Source organism: Rhinolophus ferrumequinum, chromosome 6 (assembly GCF_004115265.2).
Source record: "Rhinolophus ferrumequinum isolate MPI-CBG mRhiFer1 chromosome 6, mRhiFer1_v1.p, whole genome shotgun sequence".
In the NCBI taxonomy this organism is placed as follows: Eukaryota; Metazoa; Chordata; class Mammalia; order Chiroptera; family Rhinolophidae; genus Rhinolophus; species Rhinolophus ferrumequinum.
In genome coordinates, this window is record NC_046289.1 from 35,897,881 (window position 1) to 35,911,998 (window position 14,118).

The following is a 14,118-nucleotide window of genomic DNA, read 5'->3' on the forward strand; positions in this document are numbered from 1 at the left end:
TATGTATGGAATCCGGTTAGCTGGGGAACTGGATCTTCCGTCGGCCTCTTCTCTCACCTGCAAATTTAAGTTGACTTTGGTCATCTGGGTCACAGCTCTGTTCACTGAGCCCCTGAACACTGATGAGCCCATACTCCCCTACCTGGTCTGCCTTGTCACCTGAAAGGACTCAACAGTCCAAAGTCCCCAGCCATTTAACTCTAGCAGGAGGAAGGAGGAATTTTGAAATAATAATATTTAGCCTAAAAACAACAACCAATGTTAATTTGGCTGGGCTGGGCGGGACAGCCAAAAGTCCCAGAACAAAACCAACTCTGAGAGACCCATGAAACTAGCCTAGATGATTTTCTTCTCAATATTTGCCTTATTCAGCAGACACAGCAGATAGAATAAAGGTAAGACTTTACCCCAAATACCAGACTTTTGATTTTTATACTAAGCCAAAGAGAAGGCATGAGCTAAATAAGGACTTAAAGAGCTAAATAATTTCTATATACCACAACTTCTTTATCCATTCATCTATCGAAGGACATTTTGGTTGTTTCCACGTCTTGGCCACCGTAAACAAAGCTGCAATGAACATTGGAGCACACGTGTTTTTATGTGTAGATGTTTTCAGATTTTTGGGGTAGATACCCAGGAGAGGCATTGCTGGGTCATATGGTGATTCTATTCGTAATTTTTTGAGGAACCTCCACACTGCCTTCCATAGCGGCTGCACCAATCTGCATTCCCACCAACAGTGTATGAGGGTTCCTTTTTCTCCTCAGCCTCTCCAACACTTACTACTATTTGTCTTGTTGATGATAGCCATTCTAACTGGGGTGAGGTGATAACTCATTGTGGTTTTTATTTGCATTTCTCTGATGATTAGTGATGTGGAGCATTTTTTCATATGTCTACTTACCATTTGTATGTCCTCTTTGTATGGTTAATATTTTAAGAAGCTGTCAAACATTTTTCCAAAATGGTTATACCATTTTGCATTCCCATCAACAGTATATGAGAGTTCCTCCATATCATCGCCAACATTTGGTATGGTCAATCTTTTTAATTTTAGCATTTTAATAGGCATGTAGTGGATTCTCACTATGTTTTTATCTTGCATTTCCCTAATGCCTAAAGATATTGAACACCATTTTAAAAAACTTTTTTTTTTTTTTAGAGAAGTTTTAGATGCACAGCAAAATTGAGTGGAAAGTACAGAGGGTTCCCATATAGCCCTCGATCCCCCCCACACACAACCTCCCCTACTACCAACATTTTTTACAATTAATGAGCCTACATTAATACATCATTATCACCAAGTCTATAGTTTATATTACGGTTCACTCTTGATGTTGAACAAATAGATAATGGTTTTGACAAATGTATAACAACATGTATCCATCATTATATTATGCAGAATAGTTTTACTGCTCTAAAAATCCTGTACTACACTTCTTCATCCCTTCTCCCAACCCGATCTTTTCACTGTCTCCATAGTTTTGCCTTTTCCAGAATGTCATACACTTGGAATCATACAGTATGTAGTCTTTTCAGACTGGCTTCTGTCACTTAGTAATATGCATTTAAAGCTCCTTCATGTCTTTTCATGACTTGATAGCTTATTTCTCTTAGTGCTGAATAACGTTCCATTGTCTGGATGTACCACAGTTTTATTAATTCACCTACTGGAGGACAGTGGTGAATTAGATTCCACTGCTTGGAAGCAATCTTGGTTGCTTCCAAGTTTTGGCAATTATGAATAAAACTGTGTGCAGGTTTTTGTGTGGACATGAGTTTTCAACTCATTTCAATATGTATACGAAGAATCATGATTGCTAGATCATATGGTTAAGAGTATGTTTAGTTTCGTAAGAAACTAAAGATAGCCAATCTATCTTCCAAAGTGCCTGCACCATTTCCCCATTCCCGTCAACAATGAGAGTTCCTGTTGTCCCAAATTCTCACCAGCATTTGGTGGTGTCAGTGCTTTGCATTTTTGCATTCCAATAGGTATATAGTGGTGTCTCTGTTGTTTTAATTTGCATTTCCCTGATGATATATAATGTGGAGCATCTTTTCATATGCTCGCTTGACATCTGTAGATCTTCTTGGAGAAATGTCTGTTAAGGTCTTTGGCCCATTTTTAAATAGGGTTATTTTCTTATTGTTGAATTTCAAGGTTTTTTTTTGTTTTTTTTTTGTATATTTTTGGATAACAGTCTGGTATGGTCTGAATGTTTGTTACTCCTTCCCCCCATCCCAAATTCATATGTTGAAATCTTAATCCCTAATGATACTAGGAGGTGGAGCTTTTGGGAGATGGTTAGGTCATGAGGGTGGAGCCCTCATGACTGAGATTAGTGCCCTTATAGAAGAGGCCCCACAGAGCTCCCTAGCCCCTTCCACACCAGAAGACCCTCACCTGACCATGCTGACACCTTGATCTTGGACTCCAACTGTGAGAAATGTTTATTGATCAGCCACCAGTTTATGGTATTTTTGTTACAGCAACCTGCACAGGCTAAAATAGTCCTTTATCAGATATGTCTCTTACACATATTTTCTCCAGTTCATGGCTTGTCTTCTCATTCTCTTGAACACCTTATATATGCTTATTTGCCATCTGTATATCTTCTTTGGTGAAGTGTATGTTCAAATCTCTAGTCGATTTTGTAAAATTGCACTGTTTTTTAACTGTTGAGTTTTGAATGAAGGCTCTGGCCAAGGAATTCAGTCTTTAGTAAGAATGCAACCAACCATTAAGCTTCCAGGGAGAAGTGTCTTAGGAAAGCACTAAAATAAGGGAACAAACACTAGACTTGGGGATCAGAAGAAACAGGCTAGAGTCGTAATTCTGCCACATACTATTCCCTTGACCACTGGAACCTGTTTTCTACTGTGTCAAAATAGCAATGCTTCTTTCAGAAGATAATATGAATGGACCTTGTTTCACCAATAGGGTTCTCTGTTCTACCAGTTATCTTCACTTCATTGTGTTTTTCCCCCAATTATGGTAAGTCATAGTAAAGGATCAAGAATAATATGATTAACACTCAATTTATCAAATCCTACCATTTTGTCATATTTGCTTTACATTCTTGGAGGAGGGAACAAATACCCCTGTATAACCTCCCTAGCCTGGTTCATTTCCTTCAGAGAAAACCAGTCCTAAATTTGTTGTTCATCATTCACACTCATGTTTTTATACTTATGGCTCCATAAACAAAACCAATGTATTATATTGTTTTGCATTTTCAACTTTTATAACATGTATGTATCATTTGACAACTGGCTTTTTTTCACTTGCTTATCCATGTCGATATATTTATATTTAGCTGTAGTCCATTCATTTTAACTGCTCTGTAGCATTGCAATTAATAAGCTACATTTGTCCATTCTTCTGTTGATGGGCTTTTCTTTCTTTCTGTTTGTTAATATAAAACCATGCTGCAAATAACAGTCTAATGCAAGCCTCCTTAAGCATATACAGATTTTTCTCTAGGGTATGTGGAACTGTTGGGCCAAAGGGGGTATGCACCTTCATCTTTACTAGGTATCATTAAATCCAAAATAGATACAATTTATACTTGCACTAGCATGGCATGGGAGTTCCCATTTCTTTACATATTTTCCAACACTTAAGGTTACTAGACATTAAAAAGCAGTGTGACATCATTAAGGAAATGCAAATCAAAAACACCTTTGAAATATCATTACACACCTATTAGAATGGCTAAAAAAACCCCCACAAAAACTGACAGTATCTAGTGCTGACAACTAAAGTAACTGGAACTCTCACATATGCTGGTGGGAATGCAAAACGGTACAGCCATACAATCCAGCAACCTTACTCCTAGGTGTTTACCCAACGGAAATAAAAACATATGTCCACACAAAAACCTTATGTGAATATTTATAGTGGCTTTATTCATAATTATTAAATGTCTTGTCATAAAGAAGTTTTTTATTTTAATACAGTCAGATTCAGTTTAGCTGTTTATTTGAAAGCAAGTTTGGATAGGGTCAAAGGGAATTTGAGAGCAGTTAGCAGTTGGTGGGAAAGGTGCCCCATCAAAGCAACACTACCAGTAAAATTGGAATGCATTCACAACTATTTTGTCAAAGCTAAGCTATTATAGAACTAATCTTGGAGATCATGACTACATCAAGGAAACGGTTAATTCTAAGAATCGCTTATGGGACTGCCCAGGCACGTTCATACTTGGAAACCAAGAGAAACTTCAGCAGTTGGTCACCTTTATCAGAGAGCAAGAAAAGGCCTCTGGAGTTTAAAAAATGTCTTAGAATAGAAACTAATCGTAGATTTACAGATAAAATATAGGATGCCCAGTTAAATTTGAATTTCAGATAAATACATCTTATATGGGACATACTTATACTAAAAAAATTATCTGTTGGTTATCTGAAATCGAAATTTAACCAGCTCTTGTATTTTTATTTGCTAAATCTGGCAATCCTAAACTGGTGAGGAATTGACTCACACTGTCTCGTTTAATGGAACTTAGCTTTGAGAAGAAATCCAATTGCTTGTACAGAATAACAATTTATTATATTTACATGGAAGTTCCTTCAGCTTTTCACAATAGAAGTTTTCAAAATGAATTTTGCATGATAGAGTACAAAATGAGGACAGCTTCATAATTATGTTAACTACAAATTCCCAAATTATAACTAAACACTGCCCTTCTCATTCTGTTGAAAAAGATATAATGGGTCTACATGAATAAAAAAAGGCTTTTTGTGCTTCTCAACAAGGAAAACATTATTTGATTTTGTAACAAAATGTAGAGGACTAAAAAAATATTTGTACTCTGAAAACACTAAGCATGTATTTGTTAAAAATTCTCCATTAGTGCAAACTCCATTATAAGAGTCTTTCAACCTTCACTAATGATGAATGCCATCACATACTGTAGTCTTCCTATAATGGGATAAACATCTGTGTGTCATCACATGAAAGTAATGAAAAGAGGGAAGAAGAAACAGGAAGGGAGGAACAACTCAGTTTAAGAATAGTTTAAGTTGGAGATTAGATTGTGAACAGTAAGTCTATTGTACACTTTTCAAATGATATTTTAACATTATCACTTTGTGAAAAGAACCCCAGTGACAACTTTTAAATGTCTGACTTTGTACTTAAGGATCACTAGTAAAAACCAGAAACAATATCAATTCAAAAGTAAACATAGTTTTTGACCATCTTAATATATATTAGCTGCTGGACCAGGCACTTTGTAAGATACAACTGTGACTAAGGAGTATGTATGAAATTGAACATCTAGTAGGGTAGAAAGATACGTGCATAAGTAAACATAGTACAAGGTGAGTTGTCAAGGAAAATAATACAGACTGAAAATGCTACTAGATATAAAAGAGGGTGATATTCTGGTCATGGTGACAGGGCAGCAAAAGCTTCACAGAAACGTAGTTGCTGACATAGCTCTGGATAAGCAGGGATGAGAGTCATAGGGGTGGGTGGTAGGGACAGGGAGTGAGACAGGAGGTGGGCAGGTGAAGGTTTGGGTAATGCCTGAACAGCTCTGCGTGAGGTGGCTCCTGCCTCAGGTCTATTCTTATCCCGGCTTACTCCACCAATGTCTCCTCCCCCACGTGCTGGGAGCACTTTACTCTCCATAATCTCTCTGCTCCCATTCGCTTAAACAATTTGTAATCATGACTGGGCTCAGTTTTACTGTTGCTTTCTCTGCAAATCTTTCCCAGACCACCTTTGCCTTCAAACTCGTTGGGGTCTGTATTGTCATCTCACGGCGCACCAAAACTTCATGAGTCACACCTGTGGTTAAGAATTACATATTATCTATATAACATCTACCTCATTAGATTATACATTCCATGAATACAGGGACTCTTTTCTCTTGTTCACTTTTGTGGCTCTTGAGCCTTAGCACATAGAAGATAATAAATTATTGATGAATCAATTCTCGTAATAGTTTTTATGTATGGTTGAATATAGCTTCAAATGCTTTAACAATGTTGATAGCTGTGTTAAATTACAGGGCTTATAAGAAAGGTAGATAAGCAAATTAATAGCTTAACCCATATAAATTTCCATAATCTAAAGCAATTTCATAGGAGACATAGTATATATGTGCTAAGTACAAACATCTTTCTTAGTGAAGGATTGGAAAACTAGAAATTTAACACCAACAACAAAAATATACAATGGAATACTGACATAGAAATCACCATACTCTTCAAATAACTTGATTTTAATAGACAGCACCTTTCATTTTAGATATTAAAGAGTGTCTTTATACTTTTAACTTTTTTAGTCACATGCAAAACCTATCTACTCAAAGTTTAGCTAAACTCAAAATAAACCCTATATTTGAATTTAATACCTAATCAATATTCACTTATTTTCATAATCTTTGAATTTAATACCAAGTCAGTATTCATTTTCATAATCCTTTCCAGCCCCAAATAAAAGGATTTTAAGTGCCCATATACCCATTCAATGAATATATAATTTTGCTCTCTGTAGCAAAGTCTCAATACTTCATTACCACAGTTATGCAATTAGAAGGGACAATATTCAAGCTAATAATTAGTTATCTCAGATTTACTGAATTGCTACTGAAGGAAATCATTAAACTATCTAATGTGTTCATCTTACCTCCTAGTTCCAACTGGATTTGAATGACACTTTTCATTTTTATAATTAAGCATTAGAAATGTTTTATTGTAAAGACTGAAGACTATATGCTTTGTTTTGTGAAGTCTGCTTTTCCAACGGTAAGTTACTGGCACTTAGGAAAAAAACAATCACTTCAATGAAAACTAAATATAAAAAGCCTATGTTTAAAACATGGCCTTTATTAACACTGCCCACTGAGCTCCATTTTTATTTTACATTGAAATACTTATCCTTTGCAAAGAAAAGACAGAAAAGTGCATTTTACAAGAGTACTTGTTTTGTTTTTAATTCTCTGCGAAAATGGAAGGAATTTGAATCACAAGTTCACAATGTGGTAAAAGAAAATTAAGAAACAATGGTTTCAGTAATGCTATGCCATCACTAGTGTTTGGCTCTGACTTTGTTCTTGTAAATCAGATCCTGATATACAGTCTAGAGCATCTAGGTTATTACTCTACAGCATATTAAACACGGAAAAGGCGGTTTAAAAAAAACCCCTTCAATGTACAAACATGAATTTAAAAACTGATTTTTAAAAATCACTTTTTTACATAATGTATATGGCAAAACTGCTTTAAATACATGATTTTGGAAGACTTATTTACAGAATGTATCAGTCTGTGCAACAATTCACAGACATGGCATACATAGTTGTTTTACTTAGTTGTTACATCTCAACTTTGGGAGATATAAATTTATTCGGCAGTACAGCAAACATAAAAACTGTGACAAAGTATCTTAAGGGCAACCAAAAATTTGATCCTCAAAACAGTTTAAATACTAGGACTGCCAAAGTTTCTAAAGGAGGACACACTTTAATGATCCAGATGCCCATTTATAGTTCTGTACTGTTTGAAGCACTGAGACAGACTCCTTTCAATACAGGCAAAGCTACTGGATGCAACCTCCTGTAAAAGGGACAGCTGAGAGCTATTGTCATCCAAAGAGTGAATTAACCTAGAATTTTCTTTTTTTCAATTTTATTAATATTTTAAAAAATACATAAAAATACAACATCCAATGTCTGAATAAATATATTTAACAAGTTGCAAGATAATACCTTATTTTACACAAAATTTTCAGCTTTAGAAATCTTGTTAAATAACTTCATTGTTGTTATATATTTCATTTTTGTCTTTTTGTAACAAAATAAAAACTCTGAAATTACATAGAAAAAAGACAAAATATTTTTGTCAAGGGATAAGATAGTCCACTGAAAACTTATTCACAATTCCACTGTAAACATTAATAAACATTAAAATATTTGCATAATTGTGTGCTCAAAAATCCTATAAAAAGTGGAAGACTTATTACAACTGTAGTTTTCAGTCAACTACACTTCCTTTCACAATTTATTTTGTCCCATTTACACCTTTAAACCTGGGCACACTGCTGAACATATACTTTGGCAGTTCTAAATAGCAAGTGCTTCCACAAAAATAAAAAATAAAAACAACAACAATAAAAAAAAAAAACAACAACATAAACCCTCTATTCACCAAGTGTTCAAATACATCTTAGTGAAAGTGCAGCAGTAACTATTCAGCTGGATAGTATTTTGATGTTTATCATGTGCACTTGCTTGTCTATGATTTCTGTAACACCTGAAAGCTTTATTATACAATTTCAAATTTGCTAAGTGCCCTTTTTCTATCTTCACAAAAAATGAAAAAACAAAATTGAGGAAAAATTATGACAAATATGGCAGGCTGCCTAACCTTCAATTGTTAATCAGCTTATTTTTTTGCAACAGAAGAAAAGAAAAGAGAAGGGAATAGATACAATCCAGCCTGGAAGAGTAGACGGGATATACTTAGCAATGTCAAACCAGTTGAGTGCTTTCTGTGGTTGTATTTCGGGGTTTGGGGATTTATGTCCATGGCAGCAAACTGCTGGGAAGGCAGAGAAAACATGTATCACCTGCATTCTACAGCAAGTACATTTTGTGGGGGAGATGATGATGAGGGACTCATTCCAGTGTCTGACGAAGCAGATGACATGGAGGCTCCTGCATGAGACACTGTGGAATCACAACAACTGCATTAGATTCAAACATTATCACACAAAGATACCCAGCCACTGGCAAGGTAGAAATAAATTTCTCAACACTATTCATTTTCCATTATAGTCTTCTTAAATGGTGCATGAAGGAATAACAGACTGTCAGCAAAATATTTGTTAGGCTCAACTGAGTGGCTCCATGTGGTCAGTAAAGTAACTCAGTTCAAGAAAGGCACCATAAAATGTAAAGACTGAAGAGACAGAAACTCTTAAACCCTCGACTTGAAAGATCCCTGGAAGGAACTTACCTGGCCCCAATCCGAAACAAGATGAACCAGAGATAAATTCCCACTAACACATTCCTGAATTCACCTATCCCAGAGAATTTCTTGTAACCAGCTAACCCCTGGCCTCCTATCTTTATCCTGCCCTGACACATGATGCACACAACATCCGCATAAGCAACAGTAGTTACCTAGGTCAGGCATCAGAATCCTGGGGATCAGTAAGTGTGGCTGTGTGATTAGAAAAAAGTCCTCAAGTAACTGTAACATATTCTCCAGGAGGACATAAAATGGATTAAGGATCGCTACTCTAAGCATCAGTTTTTACTTTTATTTTCTTTGCAAAGCTCTCCTGTTTCCTGCCAATCTTTGCCCAATTACTCCTCTTTTATTTAAAGTTTTAATTTTGTCTAAGTATATCTCTTTCCATGTGTGTACTACCAACATGACATGTAACTCATTACTACGAATTCTAACGTATACTATAGAAGTCTCACTTTAATAGCTCACTTCACACTACAAAAAACTCAGAGAACAAAAAAAGGAAGACCATAGTAAAGAATCTTTAGTTGACTGAAACTTATATCACCTTTAAGAAACTCAAAGCAACTCTTTGGTCTTGGCTGCAGAAGCACAATGATAAAGGGAACATCATCATTCGGAAAGCGTTGCATTAAGTCGCACAATTTATGCTGCTGCGGTGGCCCTACGGCCTACCACCTTCAGAAGTCTACCTGCGGCAAATGTGGCTACCCTGCCAAGCAGAAGAGAAAGTACAACTGGAGTGCTAAGGCTAAAAGATGAAATACCACCGGGACTGAGCGAATGAGACACCTGAAAACTGTATGCCGCAGATTCAGGCATGGATTCTGTGAAGGAATAACACCTAAACCCACAAGGGCAGCTGTTGCCGCATCCAGTTCATCTCACGGATTTCAACTATTAGTCACGCAATACAATTTTTGGTTTAAAATAAAAAAATAAACTCAAAGCAGTTGAGGATTCTCTGGAGAAATTTCAACTTGTTAATTAGCTCTTTTTTTCTTTTCATGTTTAAGAGTTTTGGAAAGACTTGCTGCTATTTACAGTATTTAAAGAAAAGGACAAACATGGAAATCATATCCCTTTTATCCCAAACATATCCCTTTCTGTTTGCTTCATCATGTTTCTAGGAATTAAAAACTGTTGGACTGGGAGTAAAATGATTCAAGACCACACGACACAGGTCATTCTATCAGTAATTCATCCTCTCTCTGCCATAAGCAAAAAACTTCTCAGTAAGGGCAAGCCTATCGGGTAATTTACCTTTTTTTCTTTTTTTTTTTTCTTTTTCTTTTTTTTTTTTTTTAAAGAAAAAGCCCTCCTCACCTGTTCATCCTATTTTTGGAACAGTTGCTTTCTAGGGCTGCTATGCAATTGTCATTCTAGAGCTTCCATACACTGTTACTTTGAGATTTTCCTTACTGTTACTGTTTTCTATGTGGGATTCCATGTTTCCTGGATCTCACATCGTCTTCTTAGCTTGGCTTCTAGTTTCTAGTGCTACCATTAAGAAATCTGACATGAGAAAGCAGATGCTGTTCCGAGATCCATTTTTTTTTTGTCTTTGTATGTAACCTTTATTTGGTAAGCTTTTGGATCTCTTTATCCATAGAATTCTGAAATTTCATACTGCACTTTGGTGTAATCCCTGCCCACCCACCCCCACTTTAGACAGAGGTCACAGTCCTTTCAATCTTCTATCCCATATCCTTCAATTCTGAAAATTTTTCTTGTCATATTGCTCTGATAACTTCCTCCTGTGTTTATTCAGTACTTTTTCTAGAAATCCTACGAATCAGAAGTTGATTCTCCTGCCCAGATCCTATACTTCTCGTTCTTCTCTCCTCTTGTCTTTTCGACCTTCCACTGGGATTTCTTTAGCTTTGCTGTCTAGCCCTTCTACTACTTTTTTTAAATTCCTGCTATCGTATTTTTAATTTTAAGAGATATGTCTTGTTCTCTGAATTTTATTAATTCTTGTTTCAAGACTGCAATATCTTTCCTGTATCTCTGGATATTAATTATAGTGTGGTATTTTTATATGGTATATTGTCTGTTTTCTCCAAGTTCCTTTTTATTCACACTTTCTACTTGGTTTCTGTCTTTATGTACAGGCTTTCCTATACGGTCTTGTGGCTTCCATGTTTAAGAGAAGGACATCAAAAAGCTAACTGGAAGCTGTGCATGAGCATGCAGGGGTTTTCAATGATGGGCACTGCACATGTAGTGATTGGTAAGGATCTTGCTTTTTGGTTCAGGAATCTCCAGATATTGGTATGTATATTAGACCATTTCTCTTAGGGTGTCCAATTTCTTCAAAGGAATCTTTCAATCTCCTCTTAGGAATGAGCATAAGCTTTTCAGCTTTTGGGGAGCCAAGAGGGTAAGATCTTTGGTTGGAAAAAGGATAAGAGTCTCACCATTCAGTATTGCAAACTTTTGCTCAAGTTCATTATTTTTGGTGTAGCACTTAACTCTCACCTTCAGCTATGGCTGGTGTCCCTGAGTTTACAATCCTATTGAGCCCTCTCATACTCCAGTAAGTTAATTTTCTATTTTCTGATAGAGTTGTGGGAAAAGGTAGTTTGCTACACACGTTGGAACAAAAGGATCCAATTTCTCTTTCCATTTTCAAACTATCTCCATTTTTCAGCCCGACTCCATACCCCTGTCTTCTGGGGTAATGTAATATGAACTGTCTTGCTTCTTGTTTTGTCTCACTGAAAGGATAAACAAGCTTAGGTTTTAGCATTCCCTCATCTGCTAGGACAGTTACAGTAGTTTATCTGCTTCTCAGCTTCCAAAAGATTGCTGTTGACATTTTTTGTCTGCCATCACTGCTGTCCCATCCTCCTGTCCTTGTGAGTCTAGGGCTTATTTTAGTGGGGCTTGGGGCTACAGGAGGTACCATATTTCCCCGAAAATAAGACCGGGTCTTATATTAATTTTTGCTCCAAAAGACATTAGGGTTTATTTTCAGGGGATGTCTTATTTTTTCATGTACAAATGAAAAATCTATATTCATGATCTATATTTATTCATTTATTCATGTACAAAACTCTACATTTATTCGAATACAGTCATGTCATCTTCTTCTGGAACATTGTCATAACTCTCCAAACCCCGAATTCTGGCTTGAATTTCTTGCGACTCCATTTCCTATAGAACCATCGGGCCCCAGTCTCTCATTTCCAGCAATAGAGCTCTCCTTAAATGAGCACTTCTCGTCCAGTTGCCTGCTCGTAGTACATTGGCAACACAGCTGTCAGTGATTTTATCCCGTGAATTCTTCACCCAAGTCACGACCTCTTGCAGGCTAGGCTTCACAAAGTTTCCACGCTGATTCCTCTCCATTCTATTTTCAATGTAGTCATTGATTTCCATGCGCAAATGGTCCTTGAAGGGCTTGTTTATTGCAGTATCAAGAGTCTGGAGATAGGCCGTCATTCCTGCAGGAATCATTATTTGATCTAGTCTTCTCTCTGCAAAGAAGTTCTTCACCCATCTTTAGTGCGGTGAGTGCTGTCTGAATACCAGATTAGCAGACCTTTTTGGCCACCTCACAAAACAAGTGGCAGCATTAAATCAACCCACCTCCTTATAACTGCTTGTGTGCACAGGCTTTTTTGGTTTCAAAAACATAAATGCTTGAAACACATTCAACCTTATCTTTCTTGCCCTCAGTGATGATTAGAGGTGGGGCTTTCTTTCCATCCAGATGAATTGCCAAAATACAGGTAACACGTGCACTTTCGTAACCAGTGGAGGAAATAGACTGACGAGGCACCCCTCTGATCAATTGTCGTTTGAGATCCTTGGCCCATAAACACTGCAGTTTCATCCATAGCAATCATGTTGGAGAGCTGGTATTTAGAAAGATCGATGCCATCAACAAAGGACTTGAATGCAAATGCATGTTTAAATAACATCAGTATCTTCCAGCTTGAACAGTGTTGTCGATCTTAGAGACAGTTCCTATTGCTGAAGGAAGCCATCCAGCCAGTGTTGTGATGCTTTGAATTCTTCTGGGTATATTTCTAACTGTGGTGCCATTGCAAGGGCAAATGCGTGAATATCAGCCCTGCACACAACCAAAGCCTCTGCTCTCCTGTTAGCAATCCCTTCACAGATGATGTCTTCCAGCTCAGGAAATAATGGTTGCCGACTTGATCCACATTTGTGCTTCTTAGCATTTCCCTCGTTCACCTGTTGACTGGGGCTATAGTACTCTGCTCGTCATTTTTGGACCATTCGGAGATCCAACGTCTTCTCTTTGCAGAAAGCTGTAAGATTCTTGCCCTGGGAGTCCTCCACGATTCCTTTCTTTTACTCGACGGAATAGCTCTTTCTTTTTGCATTCATCTTGTCTTCGGGTCAAAATATTATTCCCTTTAAATCTACCATTAAATCAAGTGTTAACTGAAGACTTACGAGACAGGAGTAGCAACAAAAATGATGACAGTTGAGAATGATGGTCCACACAAAAGTGATGAAAAATTGCAGGCACCAAAATTCAGAAAACGTTTCATTATTTCACACGAGTGCATTAAATATGTCCAGTAGAACACATGACATATTGAATTATGAAGATTCATATTAGACACAACCACGTCCGTTTGTTATCAAGTGCGCATGTTATCCGTGCGTTGTGCCTGTACTCCGATTGGTCATTCGGCAATAAGTCTTGAGTTCATCTGTTTACATAGGCGTTTACCTCTTGTCCAAAGGCGCCGGCTTGGGTTTTTACAAATACTTAATTATAACTTATATTATTATTTATTTTAAGTATTAACGTCAATAATATTTGTTTAATTATATATTAATATTTTATAATTCGATACGTCCATTGTGTGTTGCAACGGACGTACGAAATGCGTCCATCTGGCTGACAATATTAACTGGGGCTTATTTTTGGGGTAGGGCTTATATTACGAGCATCCTGAAAAAACATGCTAGGGCTTATTTTTCGGTTAGGTCTTATTTTCGGGGAAACACGGTATGTCAATGTTTAACTAGAAGTCAATCATATTTTTAAGATCTAGGTCAGACACTACTCTCCCTCCATGATTACGCCCACGTCATCTCTCCTTCCACCAACTCCTATACATTTTTCTTTTGTTGTTG

At 36.8% G+C, this 14,118-nt stretch overlaps 1 protein-coding gene and 1 pseudogene across 2 annotated transcripts in view; one reads left to right on the forward strand and one right to left on the reverse strand.

Annotated features, from left to right (window-relative positions):
• Positions 1 to 6,434: 6,434 nt before the first annotated feature.
• The window catches only part of ARID4A (AT-rich interaction domain 4A), a 59,451-nt gene continuing 51,767 nt past the window's right edge, over positions 6,435 to 14,118 (reverse strand). For both annotated transcript variants that reach the window (XM_033108074.1, XM_033108073.1), the window contains exon 24: positions 6,435 to 8,687. In XM_033108074.1, the coding sequence (XP_032963965.1) occupies positions 8,584 to 8,687 (104 nt within the window). In that variant the 3' untranslated portion in view covers positions 6,435 to 8,583. The remainder of the gene's footprint in view (positions 8,688 to 14,118) is intronic.
• On the forward strand, positions 8,701 to 10,215 carry LOC117023402 (60S ribosomal protein L37-like; annotated as a pseudogene).